Genomic DNA, 16,441 nt, shown 5'->3' with positions numbered 1-16,441 from the left:
GTTGCCTGTAACATGTGTGTGGATCTATTGTTTTGGGTTCTGTTCTGTTTCATTGATTTCTTTGTGTGGTTTGATGCCTTGATTACTGTAGGTTTATAAAAGACCTGAATTGAGGTTGTGGTCTTTTTTAGTTTTATCTTTTTGTTGTTGTTGTTGTTGTTTGTTTGTTTGTTTTTTCAAATATGTCTTGGCTGTCCATATAACTTTTAACATCAGCTTGTTGGTTTTTATTAAGTCTGCATCGCATTTTTATAAATCACTTTGGGGAGGATGGATATCTTTACAATGTTGAATCATCCAGCCCACAAATATCATGTGTCTATTTGTTTTGGCCTTTCATTTCTCTTAACAATATTTTGTAGTTTGAGTGTGCAGGTCTTGCGTATCTCAAATTGATCTCAAGTGTTCCAGATCATGAGTACTGTTTAAATTTTTTTTTTTTTTTTTTTTTTTTTTTTTTTTTTTTTTTTTAAAGCTTGCTTGTTCCTTGCTACTATATAGAAATATTCAGGTTGCTTAATAAATTTTCTTCAGGGAACTTCATCTTTCTAAGAAATTCTCATATGATTATTTTGTTTTTGTCTTCTTTATCCAGTGGGGGACATATGGTCTCCACTGCCATTTGCCTTTTTACTACATGAATGTCATCTGGTTTCACCAGTTACTAGCAATATGGTCTGGGCAAGTTACTTAGCTTTCATAGTTTTCCTATGCTTTCCTTTTCTGGTGTAGATGAAGATGAGGCCCTGCCCTAGTCTTTTTTCAGTTTATAATTGCATATTGATCTTTTTTCATATCACCTTGTGTGTATAACCTTTTGAAATACACTTTTCACTCAGCATAATCCTCTGGAGATTCGTCCAAGTTGTATATATCCAATAGTTTATTCCTTAGTGTTAGTAGTATTTCCTGGTTTATTCACTCATTGAAGGATTCTTTGGATTATTTCTAGTTTTTGGCTATTAAAAATAAACCTGTTAAGTCATCCATATCCAGGTATGAAAATAAGTTGTGTGAAAATAAGTTGTTTCTCTGTTCTAAGTGCCCCAAGAGGGCAATTGCTGAATCATATGGAGAGTACACATTTTGTTTGGTGCACAACTTGGCTAGAGCAACTGTGCTGTTTTACATTCTCACTGTCAGTGGATGAATGACCCAGTTTCCCCCATATCTTCACCATTGTTATTTTATTTTTAGCCACTTTTCATGGCTATATGGTAATATCTCCTTGTAGTTTTAATTTGTATTCTCATAATGGTTAATGTTAAGCATTTTTCATACGGGTATTTGCCATTTATATCTCTGGTGATATGTCAATGTGGCATTTTCTAATTGGATTTTTTCTGTCTCTGAATTTTTAAAAAATTAAATTATTGGGTTTAGAGAGTTCTTTATATATTTTAGGTGTTTTTAGTCCTTTGTCAGTTATGTGGTATGCAAATGCTTTCCCCAGGTCTGTATCTTATCTTTGCATCTTTCTTCATAGCATGAAAGTTTCTAATTTTGATGTAATTTATTAGCTTTTTCTCTTATGGATCATATTTTTGGTATCAAGTCATAAGCATAATTTCCTTTTTTTTTTTCTTTTTTTTTTTTTTTTAGTACTAGGGAGTGAACACAGGGATTCTTTACCACTGATCTACACCCATAGCCCTTTTTATTTTGTTTTTTAAATTTTGAGACAGGTCTCATTTAGTTGTGGAGGCTGGCCTCAAACTTGTGATCCTTCTGCCTTAGCTGAGTGATTGAGATTATTTGTGTGCACAGTCACATCCAGCTCCTAAGTATACTTTTAATAAGGATTTTCTGCTGTGTTCTTTTTTAGAAGATTTATAGTTTTATGTTATACTTAAGTCATGGGTTTTCTATAAAGTGTGAAGCTTAGATTGAGTTTTTCTTTTTTTTTTTAAACTTAATTGAGTTCATTTACTTTAGCACAATTTGTTGAAGGGCTGACCTTCCTCCACTGAATTGCTTTGGCAAATTTGTTAAAATTCATTTGGACATATTTGCGTGAATATATTGTTATGTCAGTACCACACAGTCATGATTATGTTAACTTTATACTAATTTTTTAAATTGGATCGACTGATTGTTCCCCTTACTCTGAACTCTTTCAAAATTGTTTTAGCTATTCTATTTCCTTTGTCTTTCCATATAAATTTTAGAGTAATTTGTCGATATATCTAAAAACTCTTACTGGAATTTTGATAGGAATTGCATTAAATCTGCGTATCAGCATGGGTAGAATTGGCATCTCTTCTTTGTGAAACTTTCTAATCCACAAATGTGGTCTGAGTTTGATTTATTTAGTTCTTTTTTTTAAAATTTCTTTTATATTATATTTGTTTTATAGTTTGTAACTGTTCTCAGAGCTCCTAGCTAAATTGGGATTCCAGTACCAGAGTAGCTAGCAAACTTGCTGTAATGGAAGATGAAGGGGAGCTGGTACGGATGTGTGTAGATGTGTACAGTGTGTACCTTTCACAGAATGCTTCTTTTATCTGGCAGATGTCCTAATGCTTGGTTGTCTAATTTGCAACCAGAAGGTTCCTCACATGGAAATTTGTTTGTCCTGGCAGATGTCCCTGTGACTCTTGTGTGACCTGTGTCCATTTTATGCCTGCCCTACTATCACTCTGGTGCTAGGAGTGCAACCTTGTATTCTTCCCAGATATAGGAAGAACTGAAACAGCCCCTCATTATTTGAATGGAGAGGGCAAATTCAATATGCCACCATAATAGAAAATAAGTTCAAAGATTTTTACTTTCAGATCCTGGACAAGGAGGGTGTGATGAGTTGGGAGGGCAGTCTTCTAGTCCCTCGGTCACAGGAGGCATGAATGAAGAGTGAGAAAGGGGAAGAGAGAAAGAGAACATGCAGGTCAAATAAGGGAATGGAACATGGTTCACTTTAAGATTATGGGCAAATACCTAAATGGTTGATTTAAAGGAAGTGCAGGCAGGAAAACTGGAGTCCAGTCTCCTAGGCCTCTGTGAGAAATACCTCTCAGTTCTTATTTCTGGTCATAGGCTTGAGTAACTTGGGTGTGATGTTCTACTTCTAATGCCTAGGCAGCAGTTTTTGTTGTGTCCTTCTTAGTACAGTAGCATAGTATGCAAGTTCTTTATGTGTTTTGTTACTTGTATCTCTGCTTTCTTTTTTTTTTTTTAAATTGTGCCAGACCTGTAATTCCAGCTACTCAGGACACCAAGGCAGGAGGATCACAAGTTCAGGGCCAGCCACTTAAGTAACCTAGCAAGACCCTGTCTCAAAATAAAAAGGACCAGAGATATGGTTCAGTGGTAAAGCACTCCTGGGTTCAATCCCCAGTATAATCCCCACTCAGAGAAAGGGCTGTCTGGTATTCCCTTCTTTTCAGTTATCTTTTAAGTTTTCGTAGAATTATTATTTCAGGAGAATTCATCAGTGAAGACAGCTGGGCCTGGAGTTTTCTTTGTGTGTGTGTGTGTGTGTGTGTGTGTGTGTATGCATGTATGTGTTTGTGTGATTTTTTTTTTTTAACTGTAAATTTCATTGCTTTAATAAATACTTCTTTTCTAGTAGGATTTGTGTCTCTGATGTAAATTGTCCATTTTATCTAACTTGTTGAATTTACTGGCATAAAGTTGGTCTCAGTATTTGCTTATTTCCCTTTTAATGTTTACGGAATCTGTAGTGATATCATTTCTTGTTTTTTTTTTATATTATTATTATCTTTCCAGTTGAACTTGAGGTTTATCTGTTTTCTCAAGGAACAAATTTGTGCTTTCCTTGAATCTCCCACCCCACCACCTTTTTTCCCCCGTTTTCTATTTTTGTTGTATTTTCTTGCCATTCTGCCTACCTGGTAATGTTTGATTGAATGTCATATGTCATGAATCTTGTCTTGGATGTTGCTGGAGATTTTTTGTATCTGTAAATCTTCTTGAGCTTCAGTGTGTTTACTCTGAAGTAGTTTGACTCTGTTTGTTCTTAGTTTTAGATTTATTAGGTGAGAATGGGACTAATTATTCCCTACCACTGAGAGAAGAGTTTTCTGAGTTCTCTTCCCAATGCCCTGTGGACTGTGAGGTCTTCCAGTCTGGCTGATGGGAATGAATGTTGCTCTGGGCCTTATTTGTTTGCTGGGTTGCTTCTACTTCTTTCAGGCGTTTTTTTTTTAATTTGACTTGGGCAATTTCTTCTCACATGCTTCCATCAATTTCTGTCAAATCCTTGACTGGGGTGAGAGAAGGTATCTGCACGTTTCCTGGGCTCTTCAGAACACTCAGTCTTTCGGGTCCCAACCTCTAGCCTCTGGCCATGTTGTCCTCCGTGATCCCAACTCCCCATTCTCCATTCAAGGAGACTCACCAGGCCTTCCCTGTCTGATTTTGCTATCTCTGCTAAGCCTGGGAACTCTCAGGACAGTGAGCTGGGATGTATGTGTCATAAGACATTATAATGGTGAATAGTATCTCTCTGTGTCGTTTGGATTCTGTTTTGTCCTCGGTTAGTTTTTTTTTTGGGGGGGGGGTCTTGCTTTGTAGGAGTAAGTAAATATAGGTAGTTAAGATAGCATTTTCACAGCTTTTATATATACATATACATATATCTATCTATATATATATACACACACACACATATGCATTATATACATATATTGCATATTTTTAAAGTTTTTACAGCTTTTTTGCAGCTCTAGTGAACATTTGCTGACAATAGTTTCTTTACACAGAAGTAGTAATAATCATTATTTACCTGGAAAGACTATCTACGAGCCTAATACATACTCTTTGAAATAACAAAATACAGATTATTTTGTTTTAGAACTAACCTAAATGGCCAAACTAAAGAAACAGAGCAAACAATAACCTTAAAAACAGAACCCAGATCTTTATTTTCCTTTTTCAGGTGTGCCTTCAGATTCCGATTCTTCTGCTGCAAGTAATAAAATAAGTGGTGCAAATAATTCTAAGCCAAATCGCCCTTCTCTTGCCAAGATTCTCCTCTCATTGGATGGAAACCTGGCCAAACAGCAGGCCTTATCACATATCCTTACAGCACTGCAAATCATGTATGCCAGGTAGGCTTGTATGCTAATTTTTGAAACTTTGTAACTGTGTACGCTTTGCGTTTTTTAAAATATTTTGACTGACAGTGTCTCCAAGAATGTTATGTTATTGTCTTTAAGTGCTATGAGTTGAAGTCACATATCCTTTGATGGTGATTAATGATATCTTTGTGTTTTTATTTTAATGGTTGTTGAAATAGGAATCAGAAAACCAAGCTAAAGAACATTTCATTTTTGTATTTTGTTTTGGTCAGTAAACTCTGTAAGCATTAATGTTTTGGGGAGAGAAGAATAATCAGTTTATTGTAATTGACAGTGATGTTTAAGGCAGTGTCACTCAGTTGATAAGGCATAGTTTCGATACTACTGTCTTTTGCAGATTTTTGCTATTGTTTTCTTAGAGCACGTTAAGCTTTGCATCATTAAAACAGAATTCCCAAGATAATAAGAGAAAAGAAATAATAAGAGATAGCATGGGATTAGAAAACTAATCCCAAAGTTGTCCCCATTGCTTCGGGTCTGTGGTGGGAACATGCAGCAGAAGAAAAGCCAGTCACCCCATGGCCAGGAGGTGAAAAGAGAAGGAGAAAAGGACCAGGGTCTTCTTCTTCCCTCAGGGGCGTGTCCCTAGTGGCCTAAAAGCCTCCCAATAGGCCCCACCTCTTCAAGAATCCTTCATCTACCAATAGTGCCACCCTGGGGACCAAGCCTTTAACACATGGGCCTTTGTTGGACATTCAAGATCCATAACCTGAGTGAATTGCTTATTTCTAAATGTATTATTGGGTGTGGAACCTGAAAGGTGCACTTATTTAGGAACTCGAGCTTTAGAACAAAGCTTCTTCCAGTCATTGAGAGGACATTTAGTCCTTGCTGCCTGGTGTGTGGCAGGCTTTCAGTAAAAACAAATATTGTTGACATTCAATTATCCAGCCTGCAGGCTCTAACAGCAAACCAACAGGGTTTCTCAGGGTGAGCCAGAAGCTTATTCTGGTCTGGTTTTTACATTAGGAAGTCTTTTACTTATCCTTACCATAGTTATTAAAGTACAGTCACATGCTTAACAGTAGAGATATAGTCTGAGAACTTCATTTTGTTAATATCACAAGGGATATAGTTATGCACATTAAGCTGGCTAGGACATTACCACGCAATACAGTCCTATTAGATCACTGTCATGTATGCAGTTCCTCATTGACTGAAAGGTCGTTTTGTGGTGCATGACTATAAAAAACATCGGATGTAAATATTTTAGCTTATAGACAATGGGTACCTACTAATGATGTTTTTCTGAAACTCTTTTACATATATCCTATAAAAACAAGGACATGTTTCAGGGAGCGATCATTCTACTTTGTTCATCCTGTCACATGTGGCAGGCACCTCACTGCAGGCCTGACTTTCTGTTCTGACAGGGATGCAGTGGTCGGGGCCCTGATGCCGGCTGGCATGATTGCACCAGTGGAGTGTCCCTCCTTCTCCTCCTCAGCGCCCACTTCGGATGCCTCTGCCATGACTAGTCCCATGAATGGAGAGGAATGCATGCTGGCTATTGACATTGAAGACAGACTGAGTCCAAATCCATGGCAAGAAAAAAGAGAGGTAAATGTGAATCTGAAAGCAATATTAGATTAAAGAGAAAAGTTAGTGTCTTTGTGTCTAGGAAAATCTATCATTTTGTCACTTAATTTTTGTTGTTTTTGTGCCTAATACTTTGGTTTTGATCTTGAATTAGAAAAAATACGCCATTTGAAGGAGCTTTCCTAGTGTTGAAATGCAAATAGTTTTTTCTTTTTAAAAAAGTCATTAAATACAGCTTTGAAACCTTAAAAGTCTTGTAACTTGATTATGGAAAATAAAATCATGAAGAGAGGTGAGTTCATTTTAGTCTGATTCATATGACCTGCTATGAATATTAATAGGTTTTCCTGGAAGTATGAGTGTGATTGACTTTGGAGGTCTACTCCAGGCCCACTGGGGGATGGTAGCTGATGTGTGGTATAAACAGTGTATGGCCTTTGTAAAATGTGCACCATTCCCAATGGCCCCCAGTAACTTTTAATAAGGCATTTTTGGACTCTCATAGAAGACTGATGTTGCTGAGCTTTTCCACTTAAACTTTCTATCTGGTATATTTTCCATTTAGATTGTCTCTTCTGAGGATGCCGTGACTCCCTCTGCAGTGACCCCATCTGCTCCCCCAGCCTCTTCTAGGCCATTTATCCCAGTGACAGATGACCCAGGAGCTGCCAGCATCATTGCAGAAACCATGACTAAAACCAAAGAGGTCAGAAGGCAATCTTTAACTTTTTAATGTGAAATAATCTTAAATATACACAAGAGTCACAGAAATAATGTTTAGAGATAAAACATGGAACACCCCATGTACCATTCCTGTAGGTTCTCAAGTTGCTTGCTGTTTTGAACCATTTATGGGAATTCTAGGACACAAGGCCTGCCATTCCCTACTGCTTCTGTGTATGTTTCTTGAGTGTCAGGACCTCAAGAATGACCCAGGTTTTCTAATCCACAAACTCATTCAGCTGTTGCTCATTGTTCCAATAGTGTCTTCCTAGGTTAGCACCCAGCCTACAATTTTGTACTGTCTTGTCAATCTTCAATACAGGACAGTTCTAAAGTCCTTCATTTTGACAGAACCACCACAGGAATGATGCAGCGTTGCATTGTGGATTTACTGCATCTCTGGTGAGCTAAGGGTTTTTCCAGTTAAAGTTAGTGTATTCTTAAGTACTTCTGAGGAGATACTTTGAGACTCTAAATATCTTTCCTCTTCATATTTTACCCACTAGTAGTTTGGAATGCATTAATGATCCTAACTGAATCCATTATTAATTACTATGGTGGTTGTCATTTTTCAAATTTTTCATTTCTTTTTTTAAATAAATTTTTTTAGTTGTAGATGGACATGATACCTTTATTTTATTTATTTATTTTCTTGTGGTGCTGAGGATCAAACCCAGGGCCTCACATGTGCTAGGCAAAGCACTCATCCACTGAGCTACAACCCCAGCCCTCAAATTTCTCATTTCTTATAGGATATGATTATTACTATTCTTCTGTAAGGGAGAGTTTTACCTTCTTATTGTCTATCTTCTATCATCTACCCACCTACCTATTATATTGGTATAGAATTGTGGATTCCTATTTTATTTAAATATTGATATTTGTTGCTATTATCATTTGTCCCAGGCTGGCCATGGGTCCCTTTCGGGATGGTTTATTTGTCATTCTGAGGTGTCCCTATAATCCTTTGAACTTTTTTGCACTTTTTTTTTAAGAGGTGGGTGCAAGAGATTGAACCCAGGGGAGCTTAACCACTGAGCAACATCCCCAGTCCTTTTTTCTAATATATTTTATTTAGAGACAGTTTTTGGTGAGTTGCTTAGGGCCCTGCTAAGTTGCTGAGGCTGGCTTTGAATTTGCTGATCCTCCTGCCTCTGCCTCCTGAGCCTTGGGATTACAGGCATACGCCACTGTGCCAGACTCCATACTCATCTTGTACCGACTCTGCCCCTGCCCTGGAATTGGCCATTGCTCTAAGGAGGTATGGTTCTTTTTTAGAGGACCAGAAGCTTTGGAAATTAAGATTGAGGTGATTGATGCTACATTTTAGGAATCAACTGTCCTCCAAGAAGTTCTCCTGGAATGAGGGTTTAATGCAGAAATTGCTTTAAAGAAGGCAAAATTTTTGCTTTAGGCAGAAGGATGTTACTTTTTTTATTGCAAATTTATTTTGGAGATATAGGTGTTGTCGAGGTTATACCTCTAAATTCTTATTGTTTTCATTTTGATGTGTCTCATAAATTGTGGTAATTTTTGTTTTAGTATTGGGCTATGATTCATGTTTAAGGATATGCTTCTGGTACTTTGCCTTTTTAATCAATTCCTCTAGGCATATTTTATGTTTTTTTTTTTTTTAAACATTCCCACCCAAGAAGAAAAAAGGTATATTTCAATTTTAAGACTGAAGATATTATATATAATTAATATATCCTACTGGAGGCTTTTGCTGTTCTTCAGAGAGAATTTCATCATTTCTAATGGGTTTCACTTCCTTTCCCTGGATCTCCATGCAGAGGTTCACTCTGTAAAGGAAGAATCTTGTCCCAGCCCATAGTGTCCAGGGTGCATCACATTCCCCTTAGGGTTCTTCATGTAGGGCTGTGCTCCTCTGGCTTTTTTTCTGTTTCTGAAAAGAATTGTACTGCATTTCTTGAGGTTCAGGGAGCAGGAGAGAAGGGACATTTATCTGACTTGCTCTTTCTAGGTGAGCCTGACTCTAACTGGGAAGCCTAAAGGACTGGTTCCTATCTTGTTCTACACAAGGTCATAGCAGTTCCCACTCCAGGGCCAGAAGCTATAGATGTCCCAGCTTTGATGGCTCCTTGCCCCATTCCATAATCCTAGCCCTAGGACTTAAGCTCCAGGAAGCTCTTGTACACTAGACAAACCAGGTGGGGCAGCTGACCTGGGTGAGGTACCTCACATGGTGGGAATAGGGCAGTGATGCTGGGGAAATAGCTCACAGCCAACAAGTGTGTTCCTTTACTCTGCTAAAAAGGAGAAAAGGTGAATTATCACAGATGCAGTGTGTTTAAGCTGTTATAGTAGGAGAGGCAAATAAAAAAGAAATAGTAAAAATGAGAAAACTTTTACATATTATCTTTTCCAAAGAATCCAAGGAGCAAGAGATTGTGAATAATGTGTTACATGGAGAAGAGTCTAGGAAAGCATTATGGAGAGGTTCAAGATAAAATACATAAAGTTATAGAGTAAAATTAGTGATAGAAGATCACCAAGCATATCTGATGGGTAAGGGATAGGTTTCATATGATGCAAGTTCATTCCAGGTCTCCTCTTATAATGTTTACCTGTGACACAGTAGTAAGCTGCCATTTCTCTATAGTTTAAGGTATTTCTCTTTGACAGATGGTATTGGTAATATCGTAAAACAGTCAGTCTTGAAAACCTAGTACATGGCATGATGAATATATTAAGGACCTGGCATTTCTTAATTAATTTGGTTTTTCATGCCTCTTCTTACTGATGGTCAAATGTCCTTTCAGTTCACAGGTAAACTGGTGAATCTACTGAATATCATTTCTCATTTTAATTGTTGAATGTCATTTAATTTAGGATGTTGAAAGCCAAAATAAAACATCAGGCCCGGAACCTCAATCCTTGGATGAGTTCACCAGTCTTCTGATTGCAGATGACACCCGCGTGGTGGTGGACCTGCTCAAGCTATCAGTGTGCAGCCGAGCAGGGGACAGGGGGCGGGATGTACTTTCAGCTGTGCTGTCTGGCATGGGCACTGCCTACCCACAGGTGAGAAACGGGGAAATGTTGGGGACTGCCTGCTCCATCTCTCTTCTCCATGCAGGCCAGCCTCTTCTGCAGGGGCACACCACTGTTCTTCATGCTTGATCTTGTGCTGGATTCATCCTAGTAGACATCAGTTTAGAAGCCCTTTTTTAAAATATGAAATCCATTATTCCCCCAGTGCCATCTTTTACCTGTTTTATAACTGGCTTACATCTTGTTCTTACTCATTTGTAGAGTTTGTTAAATAAATCCTTTAAATAAGTTTTGCAGTTTACCCCCAGTTTGCCTTTTGAGATTATTTAGATATTTTTTTGCCATGCAGAAGTTCTAATTTTTAAGGAATCAAATTTGCCAGGCTTTTCACACCCCACCCCCATTTTTTTGTATTAACCTGGAAAAAAGATACTTATATGACTTTGTTTTAAAGAAATTGTCCTGTTTTCTTCTGATCATCTGTATGGTTTCATTTATTATGCTTACAGTTTTTAGCCTCCTGGGATTGATCTTGATGTAAGGCATAATGATTCAGCTTTATTTTTTCCTAGATGGCAAACTAGTTGCTCTAACATTATTTAATCCACCTTTTCCCCAGTGATTTGAAAACTACTCTTATCACACTCTTTTAGAGTATTTACTGTATATGTTTGGGTCTACTTACTGACTTTTATTTTTCTGATTTTGTTATTTGCTTCTTTGAAATAACTTTTCTAATATCACAATAGTTTGACTGTTTTAATATTCGTGACACTGGGTCCAGTATGACTGTATTTTCTGTCATTGTGGAAGTATTCTGTATCTGCGCTATGCAGGACTGTGGCCACCAGACACGTGTAGCTATCGAACTCTTGCAATGTAGCTAGTGTACCTGAGGAACTAAAACTTTAATTTTATTTAAGTTTAATTTTAAATTTGAATAAGCCCCTGTGACTAGTCAATTGGTCTAGATGAATTTAAAGTCAATATCTGCATGTTTAGAAGTAGGATTGATGAGTCTTGAAGTTCTGGAGCTCTCTTGAGGACTCTCCCATTTATCAGTAGCCTTGCTTTGTCTTTTCAGAACTGGCTGTGCCAGGGGCCTGGTACAGTGTTCCTAGTTGCATATTTCACCTGTGTTTTTCTAGGCCCCATATCACTACCACCAAAATGATAAAGTACTTAAGTACAGTTGAGTAGATGGTGCAGTGGACATTTTAAGTACTTGATATTTCTTAATCTATTATTCAGGAAAAATTTCTGAATAATAGATTCTTCTTTCTAGTTTTTTAAGACAAATTACATAATTCTAAAAGATTAAATCAAGGTAAATTGCCATACGCAGAGTATGATTTCCCCCCCCACAAATTTATTGCATTTATGAGAGGAAGAATGTGCATGAGAAGTTTGGTTTAAAATACTGCCCAACATTTGCCATACAGATTTCTACCATGTGTGATTTTGGTGCATTTTATCAGTACAAAGAGTCTTTCCTTTACATACAGATGAGAAAACTGAGGCTCCAGGAGGTTTTTATGGGTTTAAGGATACTAACTTTGTGTTAGGAGAGATGAGGTTAAAACCCTGAGGTCCCTAACACCAGAACTATAGCTACCACATGTGTGTTACCCCCTCCTGATAAATTAGTGGCCTCCCTTTGGTGGGGTCTGATGGGCTTTGCATAGGAAGATTCTAAAGTCCAAGTCCCTCATCGATTTTGCATATATATAGGCATTTGATGCCAACATCTGTTCAAGCAACTCATTCAGGTTCCATAAGAATATGTTTATCTTCAATCTATCCTTGTAGTGGCAAGATGGCTACTTGTATGTTCTGCCCTGACCTAATATGTAGGACTCAAAAAAAAAAGGACATTTGAATTGAAAATAACATGCCTAAATGACAATAATATTAGTTTGTTACTAATATAACTGTTTAGTAAACTAAACATTCTCTGAATATGAGGATAAAATGAATAATCCTATTCCTGAAATGTATAGTAGACAGTGTATAGAGAGGACTTATGTTTTTTTGAGTTGAAAATTTTGGTGGTAATATATTATTGCTTATTATAACACATTCTGATTTGTTCTTAAAAATGTCAGTCAAGTAATTTGTAATCACTGCTTAATCACTTAAATGGTGTGAATCAGCACTAAATTTAAAAATAAAATAAAGATATTATGAATTATAGAGACAACATGATAGGGGGCCCAACATTTGTTGTCCTTGGTCAAGAGAAATTCCTCAATCTTATTCACACTTGTAGTCCTCCTTGTTTGCGATGCTCTGTCAGCCATGACTAGACCTGGGTAACTCTGTTGTTTTTGATTCCTGCCCCTGCCCCCTGCCCCTTGACTCCCAGGGCTTTCTAGGATATTGGTCATTTTCATCTACATTCTGGTTTTTCCCTTGATACTTTCATTACAGGTGTTTTTATCAGTCGGCATGCGATAAAGTGCCCCTCACCCTGAGTGTGATACTTCCAGCTACTTTTGTATAGATTGTCTCTGAAAGTAACATAGCACTTTGCAAATTCTTTGCTGTTTTGATTTTATATGTGAGGAAACCAAACTTTAATTTGAACTTATTTTCTCAAACTCCAAGTCCTCCACTCTCATCCTGTCTTTGTGGAAATATTCAGAGCAGGATGAACAGGGGTAGCATTGACCCAGGACTAAAGCCATTCAGCCTCTCATTTCCTGCTCTCTTCCCAGGTGGCAGATATGTTGTTGGAGCTCTGTGTCACTGAATTGGAGGATGTAGCCACAGACTCGCAGAGTGGCCGGCTTTCCTCGCAGCCTGTAGTGGTGGAAAGCAGCCATCCCTATACTGATGACACTTCCACCAGCGGCACAGTGAAGATACCAGGTATTTGAGACCAACCCCTGGGGAGGGGTTGCTGGGCTCCCTGTCTTTAGAATAGCTTCATTCTTCCGTCACTTAGGTAGTTTTTTAGAAAATAATAGAATTGCTTTGTACTCCCCTCTCCTTTTCAAACAAACAAGCAAACCCACAAAGACACGTCCTTTTGCCAAGCAAAACATGATACAGAAAGCCATGCAAAGTAAATGTTTAGCTTATGGTAGTCGGGTGGATACCTTTGTGACCAAGATATAGTGAACTGTGCCAACTTGAGGTGCACTCCTCTATGCTCCTGAACCGGTGCCATTCTGATGTTGAGCCATCGCACTTGCACTACTGGACAGCTTCTGTCACCCAAGTGTGTACATCTTTTTCCCTTCCCTTCCCTTCCCCCTTCCCCCTTCCCCCTTCCCCTTCCCTTCTCTTTTCTTCCTTTCCCCTCCCCACCCCTTCCCTCCCCTCCCTTCCCCCTTCTCCTTTCCTCTCCCTTTTCTTTCTTTTTGTTTTGTCTTCTTTTTTTGACAGTTCACCTATTGAGACTTTTGGGCCTTTGACCCACTAGGCTTCCCCTTGACCTGGATCTGCTGCTGGCACACTCCTGTTGCAGTTCATCGTGTTCCTCCATCCTACCTTTCTTCAAGTTCGTGCCTGATTCAGAAGTCCCATTAGTTCAGCCCTTTGACAAGAGCCCTTTGCTGGTTGTGATGCAGCCTCAGGAAGCACCTGTGGTGCACATCTCTCTTTGTAATGTCAGCAGCACCTGATGCTCATCATGGGAGACCATTGATCCATTGGCATTGCAAAACAGTATTATTGTAATTGGATAATTTCTTTCTCATTTATTAGCTGCAATACTTTTAAAAGAGATGTTTCTCCTCATCCTTTAGTTGACTCCCTAGGGATACTGTCTGCATAAAAAGGCAAGGATAGAAGCTTGATTCTTTCCTTCTGTTTATCAGTTTTCTGGAGTATGTACCAGTTCCCTATCGTTCTTCCAAGGTGACCAGTTGTGATTTTTTTCCTTCCTTCTCCCCTCCCTCCCTTCTTTCCTTCCTTCCTTTCTTGCATTCATCCATCCATCATTATGAATCCATGGATCGAAACATGATTTTCATCCATTGTGATTATGTGATTATTTTCTCTATTGAAGCTCAAATTATCCTGTCTTTAGACAGTGACAACCTCTTCAGTTTAGCTCCTGAAATGGTTCTGGTGGTCTTTGCTAGTTTCTGTGCAGTATGGTATGTATGACCAGGGGTTCTAGGCTTGTCTCATAGGGCCTGCCCTCTACCTGGAATCTGCCTGGTTTCTCTTAGTAAATGATGGTGTTTCAAGATGTGACTTGGCCAGGCATGGTGGTGCATGCCTGTGATCCCAGTGATTTGGGAGGCTGAGGCAGGAGGATTGCAGAGGGTTGAGGCCAGTCTCAGCAACTTAGGAAGGCCCTGTGTCTCCCCCCACCAAAAAAAAAAAAAAAAAAAAAAGCAGGGCAGGGTGGGTTATCTGGGGACATAGCTCCATGATAGAGTGCCCCTGGGTTTAATCTTCAGTACTACAAAAAATAAAAAATCACTGCTTGATACTGGGAGATTCATTGCTACTGTGTTACTATTATTTCTAGACCTTTTCAGTGGGCAGAGATAGGCTGAATACTTGGGTGGGTGGACAAATTGACTTTTTTTGTGTGTTCACATCAATACTTTAAATTCCACTTCAAAAGGACAAGACTGCTACTTCCATCTGTTTTGTCACATCTGCATCTGTATCTTTTTTTCCATACCAAATCCTGGTTCCAATATAGATGATAGAATATTTCATAATTTTTCATTTGTTTCATCCCTCATGTCCCACTCAGCTTACTTAATATAATTCTGAGTCAGAACTGCCAACATCAATATGATTACTAAAAAATTAAGTTTTTTGTCATGCAGTCTTCATTCTTCCAAATTTATCAACATAATTATACCTACCAGAGCATAATAGCTCTTACATACCATATTTTCTTTCGCTTAATGTTCAGGTATTCTTAGTTTTACTGTTTCTCTCTGCTCATGCTTTTGTCTGTCTCTTTAGATACTGTGATATCTTCCTGAGTACACTCTAGTAAATTTCCCTGTAGTCCCTAAAGTCAGCCTTATCTATGAGAGTTTGTGCCCTACTTGAAAGGTTGCTTTTCTGCATCTTAAATCCTAGGATCACATATTCTTTCTCTGTGAAAGTATCATATGGATAATTAATTTTTCCCTAATCATGTGATTTTATTTTTCAGTAATTTTATTAGAATATATATGTTCATGTTGTTCATACTAGATGATATTCTCAGGTAAGGAGTGTGTTCTTTTACTGTGTAGTTCCAGATCTTTTTCAATTTCATTTTCTAGGAGTATAGTTTATAGAGTTTTATAGCCTTGCTTAGTTCTCTTTTCCAGGGAATGTAGCAGTTATCCATATATTGGATGCCTTTTAGATTAATTGCTTCCTCTCTGAATGTTTTTCGCCTCTTTTAAATTTTTTTCTTCCTTCTCTTATCTCAAGGCATTTTCTGTTGTTCTTATGGGATCTTAGGCCCTTTCTAGTTTAGTCTGCATTTTGGAAAAAAAAATAATTTGAGTTATAATTCTGAGTTTTGTCGTTTAATTTTTTGGTTTTCTTGATTCTTATTTATGATGTTCTTTCCTATCCTGTATCATTTTCTACTTTCTTTTCACTAGTTTTGAGATGATAGATCGTAGTTTTGGTGGGTTTTGTGTGGCACATCTTTTTGGTCTGCTTTTGTAGGAGTGTTACTCCGGTCCTTATTGCTTTTTTCTAACAGTAACTTTGTATTGGTTTGGCTTTAATACTTTTTTATTTTTTGGTACTAGAGATTGAACCTGGGGTGCTTTACCACTGAGCTACATCCCCAGCCCTTTTTATTTTTATTTTGCAGCTGAGTCTCACTAACTTGCCAAGGCTGACTTTGAACTTAGGATCCTTCTGCCTCAGCCTTCTAAGTTGTTGGGATTATAGGCATGTGCCACCATGCCTGGCTGGCTTTAATACTTTTATCTTGCTTGTTTTTATGTGTAATTTGTTTTCCTCAACATTTAGAATTAGGTGGCATTCAGAAAACCTTTTTTTTTTTTAACTTTTAACTTCTAACTTATGAAAGTTAGAAATTTTAAAAAGCAAAAAGACCACTTGTCTTGCCTCTATTCCCC

The 16,441-nt window shown here is 37.9% G+C and overlaps 1 protein-coding gene across 1 annotated transcript in view; it reads left to right on the top strand.

Moving 5' to 3' along the window:
* The window catches only part of Herc2 (HECT and RLD domain containing E3 ubiquitin protein ligase 2), a 207,278-nt gene that overhangs the window by 153,843 nt on the left and 36,994 nt on the right, over positions 1-16,441 (top strand). Inside the window, 5 exon segments of the mRNA XM_047538401.1 lie at positions 4,898-5,069; positions 6,473-6,659; positions 7,204-7,344; positions 10,215-10,406; positions 13,094-13,247. Of these exon segments, the coding sequence (XP_047394357.1) occupies positions 4,898-5,069; positions 6,473-6,659; positions 7,204-7,344; positions 10,215-10,406; positions 13,094-13,247 (846 nt within the window).

Source organism: Sciurus carolinensis, chromosome 2 (assembly GCF_902686445.1).
Source record: "Sciurus carolinensis chromosome 2, mSciCar1.2, whole genome shotgun sequence".
Classification (NCBI taxonomy): Eukaryota; Metazoa; Chordata; class Mammalia; order Rodentia; family Sciuridae; genus Sciurus; species Sciurus carolinensis.
This window is presented reverse-complemented; position numbering and strand designations above follow the sequence as displayed.